This window comes from Kogia breviceps, chromosome 12 (genome assembly GCF_026419965.1).
Source record: "Kogia breviceps isolate mKogBre1 chromosome 12, mKogBre1 haplotype 1, whole genome shotgun sequence".
NCBI lineage: Eukaryota > Metazoa > Chordata > Mammalia > Artiodactyla > Physeteridae > Kogia > Kogia breviceps.
The window spans coordinates 57,948,174-57,972,526 of NC_081321.1; the positions used below are offsets into that span (position 1 = coordinate 57,948,174).

At 37.7% G+C, this 24,353-nt stretch overlaps 1 protein-coding gene across 2 annotated transcripts in view; it reads right to left on the minus strand.

Moving 5' to 3' along the window:
* Positions 1-24,353, minus strand: part of PTPRR (protein tyrosine phosphatase receptor type R) — a 266,542-nt gene that overhangs the window by 101,872 nt on the left and 140,317 nt on the right. For both annotated transcript variants that reach the window (XM_059080979.2, XM_067009754.1), the window contains exons 4-6: positions 23,068-23,223; positions 16,210-16,320; positions 5,326-5,588 (exon numbers count right to left, since the gene is read on the minus strand). In XM_059080979.2, coding sequence (XP_058936962.1) covers positions 5,326-5,588; positions 16,210-16,320; positions 23,068-23,223 — 530 coding nt within the window. The remainder of the gene's footprint in view (positions 1-5,325; positions 5,589-16,209; positions 16,321-23,067; positions 23,224-24,353) is intronic.

Consider the following 24,353-nt stretch of genomic DNA (forward strand, 5'->3'; position numbering starts at 1 on the left):
GAAAAGTTTCCACACACTAGGAAGTCCCTTCACTGTCAGAGACGGGGGTGGGGGGGGGGGAGGGGGAAGCTTCAGAGCCACGGAGGAGAGCACAGCAACAGGGGTTCAGAGGGCAAAGAGGACAGATTCCTGCACAGAGGATCAGTGCCGACCAGCACTCACCTGCCCGAGAGGCTTGTCTGCTCACCCGCTGGGGCGGGCAGGGGCTGGGAGCTGAGGCTTGGGCTTCGGTCGGATCCCAGGGAGAGGACTGGGTTTGGCTGCGTGAACACAGCCTGAAAGGGGCTATTGCACCATGGCTAGCGGGAGGGAGTCCAGGAAAAAGTCTGGAACTGCCTAAGAAGCAAGGGACCATTGTTTTGGGGTGCGTGAGGAGAGGGGATTCAGAGCACTGCCTAAACGAGCTCCAGAGATGAGCATGAGCTACGGCTATCAGTGCAGACACCAGAGACTAGCATGACACGATAAGGCTGCCACTGCAACCACTAAGAAGCCTGTGAGCAAGCACAGGTCACTACTAACCACACCTCCCCTCCCGGGAGCCTGTGCAGCTCGCCACTGCCAGGGTCCTGTGATCCAGGGAAAACTTTCCCAGGAGACCACACAGTGCACCTCAGGCTGTTGCAACATCACGCCAGCCTCCGCTGCCACAGGCTTGCTCCTCTCCCTGGCCTGAGTGAGCCAGAGCCCCCAAATCAGCTGATACTTTAACCCCGTCCTGTCTTGGCAAAGAACAGTCGCCCTCAGGCAACCCACGCACAGAGGCGGGGCCAAATCCAAAGCTGAACCCCAGGAGCTGTGCGAACAAAGACAAGAGAGGGAAATTTCTCCCGGCAGCCTCAGAAGCAGTGGATTAAATCTCCACAATCAATTTGATGTAGCTTGCATCTGTGGAATACCTGAATAGACAACGAATTATCCCCAAATTGAGGCAGTGGACTTTGGGAGCAACTGTAGACTTGGGGTTTGTTTTCTGCATCTAATTTGTTTCTGGTTTTATGTTTGTTTTAGTTGGGTATTTAGAGCTTATTATCAGTGGTAGATTTGTTTATTGATTTGGTGGCTCTCTTCCTTTTTTTAAAAAAAAATATATTTTTTCCTTTTTCTCTTTTTGTGAGTGTGTATGTGTATGCTTCTTTGTGTGATTTTGTCTGCACAGCTCTGCTTTTACCTTTTGTCCTAGGGTTGTGTCTGTCCGTTTTATTGTTGTTTTTTAGTATAGTTTTTAGCACTTGTTAGCATTGGTGGATTTGTTTCTTGGTTTGGTTGCTCTCTTCTTTCTTTCTCTTTTTAAAATTATTTTTATTTTTAACAATTAAAAAATGTTTTTATTTTAATAACTTTCTTTTCTTTCTTTCCTTCTTCCCTCCCTCCCTCTGTCTCTCTCCCTCTCTCTCCCTCTCTCTTTCTCTCTTTCTTCCTTGCTCTACCTTTTCTTCTGAGCTGAGTGGCTGACAGGGTCTTGGTTCTCTAGTCAGGTGTCAGGCCTGAGCCTCTGAGGTGGGAGAGATGAGTTCAGGACATTGGTCCACCAGAGACCTCCTGGCCCCATGTAATATCAAACAGCAAAAGTTCTCCCAGAGATCTCCATCTCAACACTAAGACCCAGCTCCACTCAACAACCAGCAAACTACACTGCTGGACACCCCATGCCAAACAACTAGAAGGACAGGAACACAACCCCACCCATTAGCAGACAGCCTGCCTAAAATCAAAATAAGGTCACAGACACCCCAAAACACAACACCAGATGCAGTCCTGCCCACCAGAAAGACAAAATTCAGCCTCATCCACCAGAACACAGGCACCAGTCCCCTCCACCAGGAAGCCTACACAACCCACTGAACCAACCTTACCCACTGAGGGCAGACACCAAAGACAACGGGAACGATGAACCTGCAGGCTTTGTAAAGGATACCCCAAACACAGTAAGTTTAGCAAAATGAGAAGACAGAGAAAAACACAGCAGACGAAGGAGTAAGGTAAAAACCCACCAGACCAAACAAATGAAAAGGAAATAGGCAGCCTACCTGAAAAATAATTCAGAGTAATGATAGTAAAGATGATCCAAAATCTTGGAAATAGAAAAGAGAAAATACAAGAAACGTTAACAAGAACCTAGAAGAACTAAAGAGCAAACAAACAATGATGAACAACACAATAAATGAAATTAAAAATTCTCTAGAAGGAATCAATAGCAGAATAACTGAGGCAGAAGAACGGATAAGTGACCTGGAAGATAAAATAGTGGAAATAACTACTGCAGAGCAGAATAAAGAAAAAAGAATGAAAAGAATTGAGGACAGTCTCAGAGACCTCTGGGACAACATTAAACACACCAACATTTGAATTATAGGGGTCCCAGAAGAAGAAGAGCAAAAAAAAAAGGGATTGAGAAAATATTTGAAGAGATTATAGTTGAAAACTTCCCTAACATGGGAAAGGAAATAGTCAATCAAGTCTAAGAAGCACAGAGAGTCCCATACAGGGTAAATCCAAGGAGAAACACACCAAGATACATATTAATCAAACTGTCAAAAATTAAATACAAAGAAAAAATATTGAAAGCAGCAAGGGAAAAACAACAAATAACATACAAGGGAATCGTCATAAGGTTAACAAGTGATCTTTCAGCAGAAACTCTGCAAGCCAGAAGGGGGTAGCAGGACATATTTAAAGTGATGAAAGGGAAAAACCTACAACCAAGATTACTCTACCCAGCAAGGATCTCATTCAGATTTGACGGAGAAATTAAAACCTTTACAGAGAAGCAAAAGCTAAGAGAACTAAGCACCACCAAACCAGCTTTACAACAAATGCTAAAGGAACTTCTCTAGGCAGGAAACACAACAGAAGGAAAAGACCTATAATAACAAACCCAAAACAATTATGAAAATGGTAATAGGAACATACATATCAATAACTACCTTAAATGTAAATGGATTAAATGCTCCAACCAAAAGACACAGACTGGCTGAATGGATACAAAAACAAGACCTGTATATATGCTGTCTACAAGAGACCCACTTCAGACCTAGGGACACATACAGACTGAAAGTGAGTGGATGGACAAAGATATTCCATGCAAATGGAAATCAAAAGAAAGCTGGAATAGCAATTCTCATATCAGACAAAATAGACTTTAAAATAAAGACTATTACAAGAGACAAAGAAGGACACTACATAATGATTGAGGGATCAATCCAAGAACAAGATATAACAATTGTAAATATTTATGCACCCAACACAGGAGCACCTCAATACATAAGGCAAATGCTAACAACCATAAAAGGGGAAATCAACAGTAACACAATCATAGTAGGGGTCTTTAACACCCCACTTTCACCAATGGACAGATCATCCAAAATGAAAATAAATAAGGAAACACAAGCTTTAAATGATACATTAAACAAGATGGACTTAATTGATAGTCATAGGACATTCCATTCAAAAACAACAGAATACACTTTCTTCTCAAGTGCTCATGGAACATTCTCCAGGATAGATCATATCCTGGGTCGTAAATCAAGCCTCAGTAAATTTAAGAAAATTGAAATCGTATCAAGTATCTTTTCTGATCACAACGCTATGAGACTAGATATCAATTACAGGAAAAAAATCTGTAAAAAATACAAACACATGGAGGCTAAACAATACACTACTAAATAACCAAGAGATCACTGAAGAAATCAAAGAGGAAATCAAAAAATACCTAGAAACAAATAACAGTGAAAACACACAATGACCCAAAACCTATAGGATACAGCAAAAGCAGTTCTAAGAGGGAAGTTTATAGCAATACAATCCTACCTCAAGAAACAAGAAACATCTCAAATAAATGACCTAAACTTACACCTAAAGCAATTAGAGAAAGAAGAAGAAAAAAACCAAGACAGTCTCTTCAATAAGTGGTGCTGGGAAAACTGAACAGCTATGTTAAAAGAAAGAAATTAGAACACGCCCTAACACCATACACAAAAATAAACTCAAAATGGATTAAAGACCTAAATGTAAGGTCAGAGATTATAAAACTCTTAGAGGAAAACATAGGCAGAACACTCTATGACATAAATCACAGCAAGATTCTTTTAGACTCATCTCCTAGAGAAATGGAAATAAAAACAAAATAAACAAATGGGACCTAAGGAAACTTAAAAGCTTTTGCACAGCAAAGGAAACCATAAACAAGATGAAAAGATAACCCTCAGAACGGGAGAAAATATATGCAAGTGAAGCAGCTGACAAAGGATTAATCTCCAAAATTTACAAGCAGCTTATGCAGCTCAATATCAAAAAAACAAACAACCCAATCCAAAAATGGGCAGAAGACCTAAACAGACATTTCTCCAAAGAAGATATACAGATTGCCAACAAACACATGAAAGGATGCTCAACATCACTAATCATTAGACAAATGTGAATCAAAGCTACAATGAGGTATCACCTCACACTGGTCAGAATGGCCATCATCAAAAAATCTACAAACAATAAATGCTGGAGAGGGTGTGGAGAAAAGGGAACCCTCTTGCACTCTTGGTGGGAATGTAGATTGATACAGCCACTATGGAGGACAGTATGGAGGTTCCTCAGAAAACTAAAAATAGAACACTACCATATGACCCAGCAATTCCACTAGTGGGCATATTCCTTGAGAAAACCATAATTCACAAAGAGTCATGTACCACAATGTTCACTGCGGCACTATTTACAATAGCCAGGACAGGAAGCAAACTAAGTGTCCGACAACAGATGAATGAATAAAGATGTGGCACATATATACAATGGAATATTACTCAACCATAAAAAGAAACATAATTGAGTTATTTGCAGTGAGGTGGATGGACCTAGAGACTGTCGTACAGAGTGAAGTAAGTGCAAAAGAGAAAAACAAATACCTTATGCTAACACATATATATGGAATCTAAAAAAAAAAAAGGTTCTGAAGAACGTAAGGGCAGTAGAGGCATAAAGACACAGATGTAGAGAATGGCCTTGAGGACACGGGGAGGGGGAAGGGTAAGCTGGGACGAAGTGAGAGAGTGGCATGGACATATATACACTACCAAATGTAAAATAGATAGCTAGTGGGAAGCAGCTGCATAGCACAGGGAGATCAGCTCCGTGCTTCATGTCCATCTAGCGGGGTGGGATAGGGAGGATGGGAGGGAGATGCAAGAGGGAAGAGATATGGGGATATATGTATATGTATAGCTGATTCACTTTGTTATACAGCAGAAAAAAACACACCATTGTAAAGCAATTATACTCCAATAATGATGTTAAAAAAAAAAGCAACATGTAGGGGGATCCCGAAAAAGCTCTTACCTCTCCTGAAGTCCTATGGGCTTCATTTTGAAAGGAGAAGGGCAGACAGAGGTGGTGGCTTTGATCTCAGGAGTATATTGGCCTTGAGGGTCCACGACCACATTCAGTACCTTTGGAACCTGCTCAGGCTGGACCATACTGTTGGCTGTCTTGGCCTCAGACTGTGCTGGCTGTAATGCAATGGGTGATAGGTGGATCTCCTGATTTTTCTCTTTATCTTGTCTCAGGGAAAGCTGAAATTTTTCTTTTAATCTGTAAAGAATCTATAGAAGGAGATATAAAGGGTTCCTGTCACATTTTTTGTGTGTTCAACAACAAAGTATGATCTCCTCCATCCCAACCTAGAAGACAAACCAAAATAAGGTTTGATGATAATACAAGTAAGGAGAGCTTTCTAGGATGATTTCTCAGCTTTATGGTATTGAGGATTTTCCTCAAAAAGGTATGCTATTTGTTTCTAGTTACGGAGCACAAACATATTAAATATATACATACATGATCTACTCCTCAAATATAATTCAAAAGCAAATATGGCTAATTTTATAAAAGTGTCAAATTTCAGTTTGATCACATGTAAGCTCTTACTCAAAATGACTGAAATGGAAAACTTATAGAAGGAATAGCCATGAAATGGGAGCTTGTAACATGTGTAGAAACAGATTTGTATCCAGTACAACATTTAAGAAGAAAGTCTTGCAAAGTATTAACTAAAGAATAGTAATGCTATAAGCCACAATTTCTTAATGTTGGTAAATATCTGCATTAGTCATTTATTAACTTGAGTATCTGGTAAATACTTGAAAAAAATTAAATTTAGCATATGTGTCAAAGAATAATTTGGGCAACCAGCATTTCCTTTCTTACCCCTTGCTCCTTAAAATTTTTAATGCATGTAGAAAAACCGCAAAAGTATCATGTTCCTTCATTCTCAGAACTCTTTCTGGAATAGCTAATTCAATCCAGAAAACTTTTGAACTTTTAAAAGAATTAGACTGACTTTGCTGGGACACTTCAGTGGACCAAATTGTGAGGCGAGCTAAGTTTGTCCTTCCTTTGCTCAGTCTTCCCTTTTCATAAGCATTTTTTCCCCCCTTTCTCTCCTTTCTTTTAAAAATACTTATTGGGCTTCCCTGGTGGTGCAGTGGTTGAGAATCCGCCTGCCGATGCAGGGGACGCGGGTTCGTGCCCCGGTCTGGGAAGATCCCACATGCCGCGGAGCGGCTGGGCCCGTGAGCCATGGCCACTGAGCCTGCGTGCCCGGAGCCTGCGCTCTGCAACGGGAGAGGCCACAACAGTGAGAGGCCCGCGTACCGCAAAAAAAAATAAAATAAAATAAAAAATAAAAATACTTATTAATTGTTACATTTTAATATATTTTAAATTTATTTTATTTTTTCCAGTTTTATTTAGATATAATTGACATGTAACATTGTACACATTTAAGATGTACCATGTAATGATTTCGTATTTTTTCTCTTTTCTTGATAATAACTCCTTTATTCCAGTTCCTACAGAGAGTAGATGTCCTTTTGTTTCTTCAAGTCTGTTCTCAGGGAGGTGATTTGATAAGTTATTCACATGAAGTGGTGACTCAACCTGTAATCTGCAATTATAGCACTGATGACAGCAGCATCCTAAAAAACCTTAGGCAAATCAAACTCCCCTGTTTAATTTCTGGAGTCCATTAGCTGAATGACTGTTATTTTAGGGGAGAGGGCAGTCCTGGCACTTGTCAACCACATTTACTGTAACTAGTCTTGAGGCTAATTTTTTCTTTCCAATTGCCTTTAAATTCTAATTACCTCTGTATTTAAAATCTACTGAAAATATATAAGATTGAAATATATATATTTTCTTGTTAAAGGATGAAAACTGATGAGAATTTATTTCAGGAAAATTTTAGAAAATATTTGTCCAGTATTCTCAGAATATATTGGTAAAAAAGAGTCTGTTTGACAAAATATGATTATAAAAAAAAGAATCAGAATGAAATAAAAACACAACAATCTAAGATGAGAAGGTATCAGACTGAGATTAAGAAGAAAAGAATTCAAAGAACTGAAAACTCAGCAGCGGATGTAAATCTTCTTTTAAGCAATAAAGAACAGAGCTGACAATGCAGAAAATACAGTCAGTGGTGGATATGGCACAGTTGAGAGACTGCCTGGAATTTATAGCAAAGGATAAACAAATGAAGATGAAAACAAGAGAAAAGACGGGATATGGATGTCAGAGAAGAGCCATGGTAAATAATAAACAAGAACAAATGAGAGGGAAGCAAGTCATTCAAAACTATTTTTCAGTGCCCACTTACGTTATGCGTTGTGTGAGGTATAGGGTATTATTCCGTTGTGAACAAAATAGAGTGTACCCTGTTCTTATGGAATTTAGGGATATGGAATGAAAAAAGTTCTTAGTTTTATTTTTTTTAAGTGTGTCAATTGAAAGAAGAGTAAATGTGAGAAGAAAATTGAGCAATTTTTGTGACTTGAGAAAAAAACGCCCATTACTGAGGATGCATGAACCCCGATAAATTGATGTTCATGTGAATAAAGCCAACAGAAAGAATTTCTCAGATACACAGCATCTCAGAAAATATATTACCCGTCTACCTTTCTTGCAAAATTTTACTCAAAATCATGAGAAATATGACTCAGAATAAAGAACTGAAGAAGTAGAAATTGTAATATGAAAGGGAGCTCTGGAATTATTTAAACACAGAATGAAAATGGAATTTAATTATGTCTCAGTTCCAACATCTCAGGTTGTAATAACAATAAAGAAGTTTGAGGAAGGCAGAGAAATAAAAAATAGGGGTGAATGTATGTTAAGTGACTTTTTAGTTAGGGATACAGAGGGAATGGGAGTTAGAGCGGTCACTAGAGGTCCTTCTGACCTAATTATACATTAAAGAAATTGCAGTCTAGCTAAAGAACATTTAGCTGCTGGTCCAAAGTCAGCAGTTAGCCGTGGCAGAGCCAAACTCAAAGGCAGCTCTGCCTCGCAGGCCTGATCACTTCCCACCCCTTACATGCTCTTCGCCACACCATCCTTCTTAAAGATTGACTCTGAAATCACATCGGCTGCCGATGTGATTCTCACCACTGGGTTTCAACAGTACCAAATCTAAGAGTATATCTGGAGTCTGTCATACAGAGTGAAGTAAGTCAGAAGGAGAAAAACAAATACCGTATGCTAACACATATATGGGGGAGGGAGACGCAAGAGGGAAGAGATATGGGAACATGTGTATATGTATAACTGATTCACTTTGTTGTAAAGCAGAAACTAACACAGCATTGTAAAGTAATTATACTCCAATAAAGATGTTAAAAAAAAAAAGAGTATATCTTTTGTACATTGAAAGCTCTCTTTAAGGAAAAGGACTCTATGAACATATAAGGTGTAACTAGATATGCATATTAAAATACAGAAGATGAATACCCTTACACTGTGCATAATGCCTAAGGATGGGGAGGTTTTTTCCAACTTACTGCTTCTTTTCAGTTCCTATAACCCTCAAAAGGCACTTTGCCGCCATTCTGCACAAACAAAAACCACACTAGAACAATATCAATCACATGACACATCTGTGTTAAGGTAAATACCTAATTACTAAAAGATGAGGCTATTAGAATTTAAGGTGGGACAGCTTTTTATTTTTTTAATTGTAAGCAAGTTATTTTCCTGAATGAGAAAAACAGACATATCTGTAACTTTACAAAAACATATTTAATAGAAGATAATGCATATATTGTATATTCTAAGTTTTTCACATCTAACTATAATATGTAAATAAAACATTCACTTGTCTGTTTACATTTAGGTTTTGGAGAAGCATATTTCAAAAATGGAAATGAGAAAGCCAAGGAAATGTCGACTTTCTCCCTAGTTCCTGACAGGCGACTTTTATGTTGATGTTAGTGTAAAACTAGTTCAAGTCCAAAGTCCTTCTTTACCATTTGCAAGCTTAGGTTCTTGATGGAGAACCTTTGTCACATATTTTACAGTCATCTGTTTACTTTATCTCTGTTTAGAGGTCAATTTTTTAATCTATATCTATGTAGTACATGTAAAAACTGATTTCTACATCTTTAATTAGGGAAAAGCAGAACTTGGAGAATATACAGTGCTTCTAAGACACTGTTTAAATACTCAGCAGAGAGATTTGGGCTGTCTGACAAAATGTGGAAAGAACTGGAGATGTTGCTACTTGGCAATAGAGCAGTAGTCATGGAATTAAGCTCTAACCGAGTGTTTCTCAACCGGCAGGGATTTTGCCCTTCAGGGGACATTTGGCAACGTCCGGAGACCTTGTTTGGTTGTGGTACTGGGCTGTGTGTGCAGGGTGCTACTGGCATCTAGCGGGCAGAGGCTGGAGAAAATGTTAAGTACCCTACAATACACAGGACAGCCCCTTTTCCCCCTGACAGAATTATCCAGTCCAAAGTGTCAGCAGTGCTGCTGTAGAGAAACTGGTATAAGGGACCTTAAAAATAATCTGGTATAATCTCTTCACTTCACATTTAAATCCAGAGTGGTTGCATAATTTATGGTAGGTTAGAAATGAAGTCTAGGATCCGGGCTTCCTGACTTATGCCTGTAGCTATTCTACTCTACTGTGTCTTCTAAATACCCACAGCCTTCTTCCCAACCTCTTTTCCAAAACCTCTGGAAAAGTGATGTCAGAAATTTTTCTCTGCACAGATCAAGATCTGGAATATACCATATGCATGTTTCTCTGTATGAATGCACTTTGTTTCCAAACTCAACTTAAAAACTGCCATAGGACTGGCAAGTCAATATTTTTGACTTCCCTTTAAGAGCTTGTTGTTTCCATCCTGGGATGCCGTAGAGTCATTTGGTAATTTGAAAAAAGAAAGAGAATGGAATATTGAATGAAAGTATCTGTAAAAGTCACAACTATAGCGGGAGAAAAAATAATAGCAGGAAGAAGAGAACCAGAGAAACACAGAAATGAGAGGAAGCTAAAAAACAATCTTATAAAGTTATTTTTCAGCTTATAATTTTCATTTAAAAACTCTTATTAAGTGGTACACCTTAAATTTACACAGTGTTATATGTCAAATATATTTCAATAGAAAAACACATAGGTGGGTAACACACAAAACATCTGTTTGGATTAAAATATGTTCAAATCTCAAAATGATGCCACCAACTAACAGTCATAGCATTTGTCCTTTGCAGAAGTTTATAGTTAGTTCTGAAATACTTCATTCATTCATTTCTTTTAGTTTAAATGTGAATCAATTGCTACTACGTTCCAGAAGCAAAATTGAGGATGCAAAGATGGCACACAATCCTCACTTTTGGGAGTTCACTGGCTTCCAGAAGAGAAAGATGGGTAAAAACGATGTCCAGTACCAGATACGAGGTGCAAAAACAGAGATGTGTCAACAGCAGGTATGGTGTGGTACACATTTATCACCTCTGTCTGGGTTGAATGTCTCTGATTAACACAAGCATTCCCATTTATTCCTGGACCCCTTTGTGGCCAGAAATAGATGTTCACAAGACAGTGTGACAGGACTGGAAGAAACTAACAGTGTGACTCCTTTATACATGAGATCACGGTAAAGAGCCCAGCCTTTTAATCCAGATAGACTTGGGTTCGAATTCCAACGCCTCCCCTCAGACACCCACACACATATACCCACCCATTGCTTGCTCTTGGTCAAGTCACTTATCTTCTCTAATTCTTGGTTTCCTCTTCAGTAAAATTAGGAAACTAAAATACATTAAGTGTTTATACATAGGGCCTCTAATTAATAATACTGTATTGTATACTTAAAACTTCTCTAAGCAGATAGATCTTACGTTAAGTGCTCTTATCACAACCAAAATAATAATAATAAATAAGGAGGGCAGGAGGAAACTTTTGGAGGTGATATATATGTTCATGACATAGATTGTGGTGATGGTTTTATGGGTGTGTGCTTATCTACCAACTCATTGAATTGTTTACATTAAACATGTACAGCTTTTTGTATGTCAGTAAAGTGGTTTTAAAAATACATTGTTTAGTACCAGGCAGTAAATTTAGTACCAGTAAATGGCAGTACATTTAATACGAGTAAATGGCAGTAAATGGAAGAAAATAATCATTATTATTGTTATTATTATTTTTCTTATTATTGAGACGGTTGTATTTTGAGCTATTTTTCTGGTTTTTATTAACCAGAAAAAAATTGAAAATTAGTTTGAGACATGCCTACTGTGGTAAATGGTTCTGTAAACAAAGTGTTTCAGCTAGGAATCTAGTCCCATTTTCCTCAATCCCTAGGAATTATATATAACATATTAGAAAAGTATGGCTATTTATGTCCACATTTGACATGCATTTTCTTTGTGATGCTTGGGCTGTAGTAGGTAGTCTGATAAAGAATTTCCTGCCTCAACTACCAAGACCATGACTAGAGAAACTCTTTGGATGACACATGAATGGCTCTTCTATGGGTCTAACAAGGCAGAGCTTTTATTGACCCAAACAGCTCTTTTTTATGTGTTTTCTAAAATTGCTTTTTAGTAGCAATCTGGTTTATAGACAGCTCTACCTACATTCCAGAAACACCTTTGCACTTGTTAATAAACCTGTAAGTGCACTGAAGATCTAATGTAGATGATAAATGGTGTTCTTTCTATTATTTATTCCAACTTAAGGACTAATTCTTCTTAGTAATATATTCCTTCGCCTAAAACAGACTGAATGGATTGGAAGTTGCCCACACATTTTCTCTTGGAAAATTGTATTTGTCTATTTGTTGCACCACCCACTCTACATTCACATTTGAGAGGTGCTAAATAAGTCACATATTTGAAAATGTCATGCATGTCTAATTTTATGCCTGGCAACATACATTTTTTTCTTAAATTTTAAGGGAAGTAAATAATATGCCACATTTCAAAAATTTTGCCAAGGCTTATGTTATTGTTACAGAGCACATAATCCTCCATGACAGCAATTTACCTATATAATTTCATAATAAAACCACATGCTTTTCATTTCTATGATATGAGAAAGGCTTGGACACAAATAATGGCATTCGATCTTTCATAAACATAATTAATGCCAGAGGGAAATTTCTGAGGTATATCTTTTCCTTTGCCATGGAATCAACAAAATTATGGGAAACAGAAACCAGAATATACTTGTTTGAAAATCACAAAAGTGATAGTATAACTATTACTGAGAGATCCAAGGAAAAACTTACTTTAAATCAAGATCGGTATCAAAAACATTTGAACAAGTACAAAGATAAGCTCATTTTAGAGAATCACATTTGACTAGTCCCTAAATGTGAACTGTTTACTTGTCAGTGGTTAAGCTGTATCAGATAAATATAACTTCATCTTAATCCTGTCTATCAGGTAGCATTTATTTTTCTATCAATATTAATTCCTTTCTGTACTACTGGTTCCCCTGTTATTTTGAAAGTGACCCTTTCACATTAAAAAGTAAGAGAGTGTTTGAAATATATCATTCTACTACTTTCCTTTATTCAAGAACTGTTGGCGGCTTCCCTGGTGGCGCAGTGGTTGAGAGTCCGCCTGCCGATGCAGGAGACATGGGTTCGTGCCCCGATCCGGGAGGATCCCACATGCCGCGGAGCGGCTGGGCCCGTGAGCCTGCGCGTCCGGAGCCTGTGCTCCGCAATGGGAGAGGCCACAACAATGAGAGGCCCGCAAAACAAACAAAAATAAATAAATAAAAAAAAAAAAAAAAAAAAAGAACTGTTGGAATACAAATCAAAATGTGTTTCTTCTCTCTCACTACTCCCCATCTCCAATGCATTCCTCTCCCAGGAAATGGAAGCACCACCCGTACAGGTAGTCAGTCAAATAACATAGGAGTCATCCTTCCTTTTTCTCTTTCTTCCTCCCAGAGAATCAGCACACAGCAACTCCTGTCAGTTCCACCTGCAAATAAATCTCCATCCTTCACTTCTCTCCATCTACACCACCACCCTCTACTCTGGGCCACCATCGTATTTTCTCATCAGGCTAATACAATAGTTGCCAGAAGGGTCCTCCTGCTCCCACACGTCACCCCAAGCTCTGTCCCCAACCACTTGCCACCAACAGAGACCCCAATCTTTTAAAATACACAAATCAGATCACATCAAAGCTCTGCCTAAAACACTGAGCTTACACCCTTCTCCTGGAAACAGAGAGGTCCAGCTGCCCCACCTGCCGTATCCTCTGCCAGGGAGCCCCTTCCCTACATGTTCGTATGTCTCAAATGTCTCCGATTGCTCCACTACCTATTGCCCTGGCTCACTATCATCTCTTCATGGCCCTTAAGGCTTTTGAGTTTCTACAAAATTAAGAAACTTTATTTTGTAAAAGCAGTTTTAGGTTTACAGAAAACCTGAGCAGAGAGCACAGAGTTCTCACATACCCCTCTCCCATAGCTCCCTCAGCAACTTTCCCTGTTATTAACATCTTGCATTCGCATGGCATACTTGTTACTATTGAGCCTACACTGATACGCTATCATGAACGAAGTCTAGAATGTAGATTAGGGCTCACTCTCAGTGTTGTACATTCTATGGGTTTGTCAAATCCCTTATGTCACGCACGCACCATTACAGTATCATACAGAATAGTCTCACTGCCCTAAAAGTCCAACTATTTATCCCACAGCTTCTGGCAACCACTGATCTTTTTACTGTCTCTATAGTTTTGCCTCTGCCAGAACGTCATATACTTGGAATCACAGAATACGGTCACTACTTGATTTTTTAAAATGTTAACGTAATTATTGTCTGGGTGCCCCTCTGGACTATAGGACTCAGGAACACCGGGACCTCATCTGTCTTGTTCCTTCCTTTGTCCACAGGGCCAACAACAGGCTCACAGAGAGCCCTCTGCAGGAATTCCTGGATTGAATTAATGGATGAATCTACCTACCAGCCCAGTAGGGAGCAATCACCTACACACTTCTGAAACTTTCCTTTCTCAGTTTGTTCTAGTAACTTTGGAGTAGCCTTAGTCAGATTTTTGAATTTTACATGGATGTTTTGCAGACCCTGGGAAAGGAAGAGTTAGTTGTTCCCTGGCCCCAGGTAGTTGAGGGTGTGGCTACTACAAGTCCTGTTACTACTTGCGATCAGTATGTCAGGCAGGAGTTCATCCAGTCATGGTAGATACAGGGGACGCTCCCCGAGTTGGAGATGCAGAATCTGGAGCATATCTAACAAGTGAAGGGCAACCTCTGCTCTGTCTCTCTCAGCCCTCTAGGACTCACCAGCTGCTCCGGAATCTGCTTTCCCACTTCCCTCCTTGCCTTTGCTCTTCTGAATTGTACGTATTTACTCCCTGAATAATCTCTATTTTTATCACTCTGTATCCCTTTCTATCCTCCCCTTCCTTCCAACGTTCCAAGCAGAAAAATACCCTAATTGTGACTTATGAGAGGGAGGACAACACTTGAGATTTCCTTTATTTAAAAAAGAAGAACCACATATTTTAAAACACAATTAACCATAACAAGGAACCACACCCTCTCTACCTAAAAAATGCCCAGAGGTCTCTGCCAAAATTTCCATAAAACCTCCAACTTCCATTAAAATTCTTTACCCTTAATCTCCACTATTTAAGATATAAAAATCCATTTTCTTACTCAATTCTTAAATTATTCTTTTGTTGATATTGTCACAATTTTTAGAAATCTCTCTTAGTGCCTGGCCCATAGGAGATGTCTCTAAATTCATGATAATAGAAACTTTAGAGTGAATGCGAGCTTGCTACTTTCCGTATTTTAGATTCTAGGGAATATGCCCATATTCACCCTATTCAAGGCCTTAATTGTTTTATATACTTCAAGTTGAGACCCACTCAGCCTCTGTTTTCCAAACAGAGCCCTAATCTTTCTAACATAAACCTCTTCCAGGAGGAGGAGCAGAAATAAACAAAATCCATTGAGACACTTCGCAACACTGTTGCTTTCGGAAAGAATAATTAGCATGATGTCTTTTGGGGGGGGCTTTTAAAAACTAAGGAAGGAATGTTTTTAAAAATGTGCAAAATTAAAAAGAACATAGCACACAGGAAGAAAAGATATTAAAAGCCATCTGCAAACTTCAAATATTTTAAGTTATATCACAGAATTTTCAAAAGAATAGGAAAATCTTATTCTATTGGAAAGGTAACTGTTAACTCCTTCAGTACCAAAGAGCACTGCCTAGTCTAGTGTGTTTAGGTTTATTTGGGGTTCTATGTTTTTAATATGAAATATACTTTTAAAGTCTTCATATCTATAATTTGTAATTTACAGAGCTATTTGCAGTGTATACTTTCATACTTTTACACTATTCATTCACCTGAAGAATTAGTTGATTATGGATTGTTCAGCCCTTTAGCCTATAATCGTCTCCTTTTCATGCCTGGAATTTCATACATTACTTTCAAGGCCCTTTAAAAATAAGAAAACCTTATTTTTACTCATTAAGAAGTAAGCTTGCCCCAAGACATATTTCTTTTTAAAAATTTTCCCCAAGTTGCCTAAAGATAATATAAAAGAAGAAATAAAGCAAGTCCAAAGCGTGCCCGTGAGACTTAAATGGCTTTGAGGATTCCAGTGACCTCGGTAAATCACTTTCTAAAACTTCGTTCTCAGGGTTGATCAAGTTATGAAAAGCCTCAGTGAAATTACAGCCTTATTCTGCAGCTCAGAATCCATAATTCCGTAGGTTCTCCTTTAGCTATCACTCTGCTGTCAGACGTGAAATATTCCCAACCTAACAGGGTCATAGTCTTGAATCTGTTCTCAGTCTTTTCAACATTCTTTTGAATGGCAATATATCCAATAATATTAAGCAGTGGGCTCAGTAAAGGATAAAATATATAAAGAAGCAAACTTACCATCAAACACGTTGCTATAATAACAAATATGCTGAGAAAAATGACAACAGCATAAAATCCTTCTTTGCTCCAGATTCTGTCCGCTTCATGCTGCCCTTGTAAAACATTTTTCTTTGAAAGCAAAACAGAAAGTCCGATGTTAAATGAGAGCTTGAGGAGACTGGCGTTCTTATCAGACACTAAACATATTTTTAGCTTGATTCCATTCAGTGTAGTAGAACACACCTACATCCCCCTCTGCCAGAGCTGCTTCTCAATCTCATCTAAGACATTGGATTGCCGTTCTTATTCGTTAAGACGCTATTTTATCTCCTGTACAGGAGCAAGCATGCCCCACATGGCATATCGGGCCCTCTGCTTTGTGAGAGTGCCCCCAAGTTCTCTCTTGGAAACTACCTGGTTCACAGGTGAGAGAGTTCTGTTCTTTTCTGTGCCGAGGAAATTGTTTATGAAGCTCTCCCTACTCTGCTTTCAGGCTCCTCCCATAACATCAACACCCTGCTTTACGTGCTGTAATACTGCTCTCAGCTTTTAAACAGAAGTGAAACAGGTGCAAACAAAATCTCATGATGCATCAATAAACAGAGCAACAATGTCGGCATCATTGCCTTCTTTTGTTTTGTTTTGTTTTTTTCTTTTATGAAATCTGTTTTAAAAAATGCAGTCTATTTTGTCAAAATCTGCTTAACGTACCACTTTAACCACATAAATTATTAGGATTTTATATTTTATTTAAAGCAACAGGGAACACCAGAATGTCCAGAATTATTTGGCACTAAAAGGGAAAATAGTTTTACTGTAATTTATTTCTCTCTGTTTATTTACTTAGCTTACTATTTGAGGGGTGGAAGGGTAGAGAAAAAGCATGAATAACATGTGAATGAGTGGTTTAGTTTTATTTTACCCATTCTTTTTCAGAAAGCACATCTACTAAAATCACATCTTATAATAGTGCAATGAAATTTAATAATTCGGTGAAATTTATAGATTTATGGTTAAAGAAAATTGAGCTTGACACCAAATGGTCCACAATTAGGAAAAAAATATAAAGGCTAAATCAAGTCAAATGCTCCCACTCATCTAAAATTACATTTTGTTGGAGTCTGCTTTTTCCCCTTTTGGTTGAGACGTCTCTAATGATTAAGAAAGCCTTGAGAAGCATGATAGTGAATGATGAAAGGCCACATGGAGAGTGGCCCTGGAGAATGAGAGGTCATCTTGTGCACTCCAGCATCAGATGAATTCCCAGCTTAATGTAACCCCTGGGATGACTTCAGCCTATACTATGTGGAAAAGAAGAACCACCCAGCTGATCCTAGTCAACCTACAGAATCATGAGAAATAAATAGTAGTGGTCTCAAAAAGAAAAAAAAAAAAAAGCCTTCAGCAAAACCTGTTCTTGTAGGTGTCTGAACTTGGAAATCATTGTTAATTATTTTTCAAGACTTAAAAGAAATAAAATACATTCCACATTTGTAAACTAGACAAAAAGAAATATTTGCCTTGAAAAATATTTTATGAAAACTTTTATCCTGAAACTCAAGCGAGTCTTGGTGGGGAGTTGAACAAAACAGAATGGAAAGGATCTTTGAGTTCAATTGTGGTTACAATAACAATGTGAGGAAGACTTCTATTGCTTGAAGTAGTTGAGTTTCCATTTCCTTTGCTTGTAAAATATAGATATGCTCACTGTAATAGCTTGCCTTCTTTAAGACATAGACACATTTATAGATGCAAAAATGATTTATGCATGTTTTTAAAATACATAAATGGTAAGTTGATGGAGAATCTGAAAATACTTGCTTGAAATGAGTAGAAACCAATATGTCCTGAAAAGGAAATCTTGGGTTCAAGTGACAACTTGTCTTTTACTCATCGACCTTAGCAAGATCATATTTTATTCCAATGTCTCTGTACACATAGCTGGAAACGAATAGAAAACTCTTGTAGAAATCAAGTATAAATATGGAAATGAGTTTTTTTGCAGGCAAATAAACAGCATCTATTGCTTGCTATAAAAGCAAACCACTTAAGCCTTCAAGTAGGCAGCATAAACTTGTCAAATTTAAGTGTGAGGATCTGAGCTTTAGTTCAGGTAAAATTTGGATTAAAAAAGAAGTGGTTAGGTGGGTGGAAAGAGATTTTGTGTTCCTAACCTGATTTGGTTCATTTCTTTTTTTTCCTACTGTAGTTCCACACCTCCTGGAATACCAACAGGTTCCTTTCTGCTTAAGACAAATCTATTTTGTTTTCTCTTTTAACCAAAGCAGTAATGATGGAGGAATTAACCTCCCACCTCTCCATCCCCCGCCCCCAGTTAGAAAGACACATGTTTTGAACTCCTAGAACTTAGCCACTGCACTTTCTTGGTAAACAGATTTCTTTCTGAGTCATACTAGTCCTGCTGAGCACTACTATATTTGTACAGAGATCTAAAAACCTTGATAAGGGCAGGGTAATAAATGGAAAAGTTTGTAGTTAAGATCCCACGAGTCATAAGATTGTAATTCACAAGAATCTCCAATCTAACCTTTGTATAAGGTTAATGTGATGCCTTTTACATTTTGACAGGGGACCGAGGGTTCAGTAATTCAGAGGCTCCTTGTCTGGGTCAAACCAATGCGCTGTATCATCTTAACATCTTATGTCACAACAATATCACTTTCCCTTTAGCTTTGTGGCAGTGAAAGAAATTGCTGGGTTTTGTTTTGTTTGATTGTATAAAATTTGGGCAGTTTCCGGTACCGATAGCAATGGCTTCTCTACATCCTGTTTAATAATTTGATGTACTATAGTTTTCTTTTCTTTTCTTTTTTTTTTAAAACCAATTCTGACCCCAAATGCTGGGAGACATGATACAGAGACTTTCAGAGCTACATCTCTTTAGAGAGATGGAGCACACAGAATAAGAATAAAGTGGAAATGTTATAAATTAGCTGGTTAATTAATTGATTTAGGCAGATAAGTGAGTTGTATCCTACAGCAATATGGTTTTGTTAGATAAATGCCAGACTTCCACTGCATCATGCACGAGGTAAACAATTCGGTCTGAGGGATCTGACCCATGTTAACATTGATTGTATTCCTCCTCGGCACTGTATGGCTAGGACTATATAATTCTTTAGACTGCTGGCTAATGTTTAAAGGAACAATCACTAAACTCGTGGATTATGATTTATATTTATTTGGTATGATTTTTTTTCTCTTTGTAAACATGCCATGAAAGTATCAGTCAGTACGTTGTCCTGTTATTTAAAGAAGGTAACTTCCTCCTTTGAAACATAAGACCTGTGGAACTGTGGTAATTTGCAACTGAACAACAACAAAATCCTAAATCATTTTTTTCACTATCATTGTGGAATGTACTGCTTCAATAGACATTTAATTTTGTAAAAACATCTAAAAATAGAAACTAAAACAATGCATTTAATTTTATTTCCCGGAGATTTAACTTATTAGGCAAGAGGAAGTCTGGTTTTTAATTTTTAGGAGCATCTTATTATAAAATAATATTTGAGGTCCTCCAATGTTCTAGGTACCATATATAAATATATAAAAGAGATAATGTCTTTGTCTCTCAAGAAACTTAAATTTGAAATAAAAATAGATGAGTAAACGAAAGGAAATCTCTATTTGGTAATTGTCTTTGTTTCCCAAGAGTCGTTTCTGATTTAAATAAAATCAAGCAAATAAAGAATTGGCAACAACAAAAAACACACCGTTCCCTGAAAGTAATTAATAAAAGTGTAGGAAGAGATGCTTTGAGACAGCATTCACCATGTTCTGTAATCCATGTAAAGGATGAAAACCCAAAATACCAATATTCCTTTTTTTGTTCTGGTAATAAACATATTACCATAACAGAGCTATAATTTGGGGATAGAAATGTGAAAGAATGGGTTGAGGCATAAGCTGTTATTACACATTTACCTCAAATGATGAATAAAGAAGTGGGAAAACTCACAGAATACCTATCAGCTTAAATAACTATCAACAAATGCTTTTGCAGCGCCTCTTGGACTGTATGTGACTGAAGCTCCCTCTGAGGGCCGGTGCACAATGCAGACAGCTGTCTCCCGTCTGCAGTTAGAGCTTCCGATCAGAGGGTACTGCTGGGCCCGTTCTAGAAGTGCCAGAACAAAACGCTCAAACAATCCACCAGTCCCTGATGAAATGCTCCTTATATCCAATTAAAATACTTCCCAGTCTCCTGTAATATAATAGTTTCTAGATTCTAGATTTCCTAGATTTTTAGATTCCCATAATTTTATAAGAAAATATCATATTTTGATAATCAAATACACTCTCATTATTCAAATGCAATACAGACCTATGGTCTATTGAGGGCTAATAGTTCTGTGACAGGCATTCAGGCTAAGCTCCTTGCCTTCACCAGGCTGAGGTGTGTTGGAGGACCCCCAAATACTTGAGTTTAATTAATTTTTTGGTATGGTGAGCTTCTCTTGGTCTGCAAATCTGGATGACTCACTAAGCTGCCATATTCCTAAAGCCTTCAGAAAGGCATTTAAACTCAGAATAAAGCAACAGGATGAAATGCTTATATTATTCACTGAAAGCTTATGGGAAGCAGAATAAATTAATCTAATGGTCTTTTTAAATTTTAAAGAAGAATTGTCCAGAGCAAGATATGTGCAAGTCAGTCTGTGAGGGGCTTGAATCATGGGCATGGAGTTTGGTTTGATGTACAAAAGGGAGCCCCTTCAGAGTCACATGCAGGGAGGGCTGGGGAGGGGTCTCGGTGTTTAAGCTCATGTCGACCTTTCTCCTGGTCTCTCTGAAGCATGAAGTGACCTCTTCTTTCTCAAAACTCCCATGGTACAGTGCGGTTATATTATCATAGCCCTGTATTTTCCTTATCTTCTTGTCTCTTGTTGCCTTATTAGAACTCATTGAAAGCAAAAATCTTATTTTATTTGTTTGTGTGTTTGTTTGCTTATTCATTTATTCTTCTGACTTTGGACACCACCTAGTTCAGCGCTTGGCTATTTGTACACCTATTGTATGCCAGGCCCTGAATGAAGGCACTGAAGACACAGATAAAATGAAATGAAATGCTCTCAAGGAACGACAGTGCAGAGATGGACATGAAGGCCAACATGGGGTAAGGGATTTTTGTACTAAGCTCAATGAGAACACAAAGCCAGCGCCCACATCTGTGGAGGTACAAGGGAAGGCTTCACTATACAGTAGACTGATCTTGAAACATGAGAGGTGCACAGATGGACCAACATACACACAGGCATGGAGGGAAGAAATGGTGTGGGGTGTCCTGGTGCCTATTAAGTTTGGAATGGCTGAAGCATAAACTAAGAGAGTGTGGTTCAACAATGATAAACTCAGCACACAAAGAACCATATACCCTATTAAGAAATCCAGACTTGATTCCACAGGATTTAGGAAGCCAAAGAAGAGTCATGACATTAGGAGGGCATGGCCAGATTTGCTTTTAGAAAGATTACTCTGGTGGCAAGAAAGAAAACACTGTGTGCATGTGTGCATCTGTGCATGTGCACGTGCGTGTGTGAGCTGGGGTTGGCAGCAGAAAGGGCAGGGAGGGAAGCAACACTAAATGCAGGAAGACCAGTTGGAGGTTGTTATTACAGTCGTGATTCAATGATGAAACACATTTTCATTCTGCCGTCAAATTACATTTGTTCAGTGCCTACTCTTTGTGAAGATTTCCATGTATTTTTTTTTAATTTAAAAATTTTATTCATATTTCAAGTTTATAAGGACTCTACCCATTTTTCCTTTCCTTTTCTTTTCTTTTCCTTCCTCCCTTCCTTCTATTTTTTTCCTTCCTTCCTTCCTTTCTTTTTCTACACTCATTTAGGATATGAAGAAACTGAGGCTCAGAGAGGTTGATACTATGTAAAGACAGACTTAATCTCACAGAGATTAAATCACCCAAGGTCACACACATTTTAAATGCTGGCTTTGGGATTCAAGCTCAATCTTGTACCAAAACTTTTTATACCATACCTGTGGCATTTGCTGTAATAAGAGGCAGTGTGCTTTACTGCAAAGGGAAATAGACTAGGAATAAGGTGTCTAGATTTTAAATACTGCTTTATACCTCATTTGCTTTGTCACCTTGATGAAATCACGTAATTTCTACGGGCCTTACTTTCTGTATCTTTAAAATGTTTGCATGTGTTCCCTCAAGGTCTAATTCTTTGATTCCTTGAATTTAGTTACATATGTTTGGGATGATGTTCATTCTAGCAAGTTTGGAGTGGGATGGAGTAGGTGAAGTAAAAAAGAGACTGAATTTATTCAGGAATGAGAGTATTGGAGTGGTGGGGGAAATCTGAAAAGTGCTGAATTTAGAAAGCACTATGAAGGAGATATTCATAGTTCTTAAGACTGGGTTCCTCAGCAAAAGAAAAATCACATTTCAAATTAATCCCAAGGTAGTGGAAAAAAGGGACCATTTTGACAATGAAGGCAATGAGGAGTAAACCTGTTGAGGAGGAAAGATTTGAGGGTATTTTGGGGGACACTCAAAATTCAGTAAAATTCAGTAAAAGTAATCAATTGACAAATATACCTAAGTGGTTTTTCTTCTGGACAATTTGTTGGATAAGTCAAAATAAATTATAAGGCCATAAAGATTGGAGAAGAAAGTGTCAAAAAGTGAAACTTTGACATGAAAATGAACTTCCTTAAGGAAGAAACATATACAATGTGAAATCAGAGAATTTTGACCCTTAGGGAGATTTTTATATTATCAAATAACACACAACAAACAGCTTTCATCTCAAAGCGTCCTAGAATTGGGTCATGTCATGCTAACTGTGCAAATTTTTAAATGAAATATTCCATGAAACAGCCTACCTCAGGGGAGACTTCTGTAATTCCAAACTGGGATAAACTTTGATGCAAAACATTGATATTAAGTGAACGTAGCACTTCCTCAGATGGCAGAGCATCAGAAATTCCTGCTTTTCGATTTATGGGAGACACAAATAGTTCAACACTGTTCTTCTTTCCCTAGTAAAAGCAGATTATTTGTATATGTTAATAGACATTTTGAACAACTTTGGGAAATATTTTTGCCTTTCTTCTAGAAACATTAAAGAAAATCAGAGCTTTAGAATCCTAAAAGACATCTTGGAGATCACCTTTATTAGGTATTCCTGGTACACTTAATATTAGCAGCCCAAAGCCCGAAATCTTCAAATGGCCTTCTTTCAATTAGTTGACACCTCTAGCTTTGTAATTTTATATTTCATTCGATGCTGGTTTATTTTCCATTCGGTATTGTCATTTTTGAGATATATTGTTCAGATGTTTCCTGAGTAATTGTGTTTAAAGAAGCATTTTAAAATCAAATAAATGAATTAAGTAAAAACCTGATTTAACAGTACAATTATTAGACATCACCACCCCATATATTTTTTTTTTATAACTTGTATTAATGTGAAGGCTGGACTAAGGAAGGTGATGCTGTCTTTGAAGTTGCTTCCCTGATCCTGTTCTTCACCTTAAATATGTCACACTTTTAAGATCTATTGTTTGGTAGAAACAATGTTATGCAATGATATCATGTTACTTTTCTATTAGTATGACCTCATTACCTGAAACAGAGAGAGAGGATTTCTTACCTTAAATGGCTGATATGCCACATACCCGTAAAAAACAAACACTACACAAAAATGACACTGCCTTTGATAGATTCTCTTTGACAACTTATGCAAAGCACTTATAAAAGAAAATTGTTGTTAGTCTTTTCTTTTTGATACATAGAGTTCTCTCCTGCTAGAAAATTTTCTTTCTTTTTTTTTTAGAAAGTTTTCTTTTAATGCAATTTATCAGTTCAGCCACGTATAAAATGGAGTACTACTAGTCATCCAGGAAAAATGTTTCCGTGTTTGCAGTGAACAACAGACAATGACTAAATATTGCATAATACTGATGTGAAACATGTTTATAATAATTTAAATAGTTTATGACCTAATAACAACAATAATAGGAAGAGAGCACTTGTTTTGGGCTTGTCATGCTCCCATGTGCCTTAAATCTGTTATCTCCAGGACAGAGGTATTAAGGTATTTCATTTTGTAAATGAAGGAACATTAAGTAGCTTGCCTTAGGTCATACAGCTGGGACACAGCCAAGCT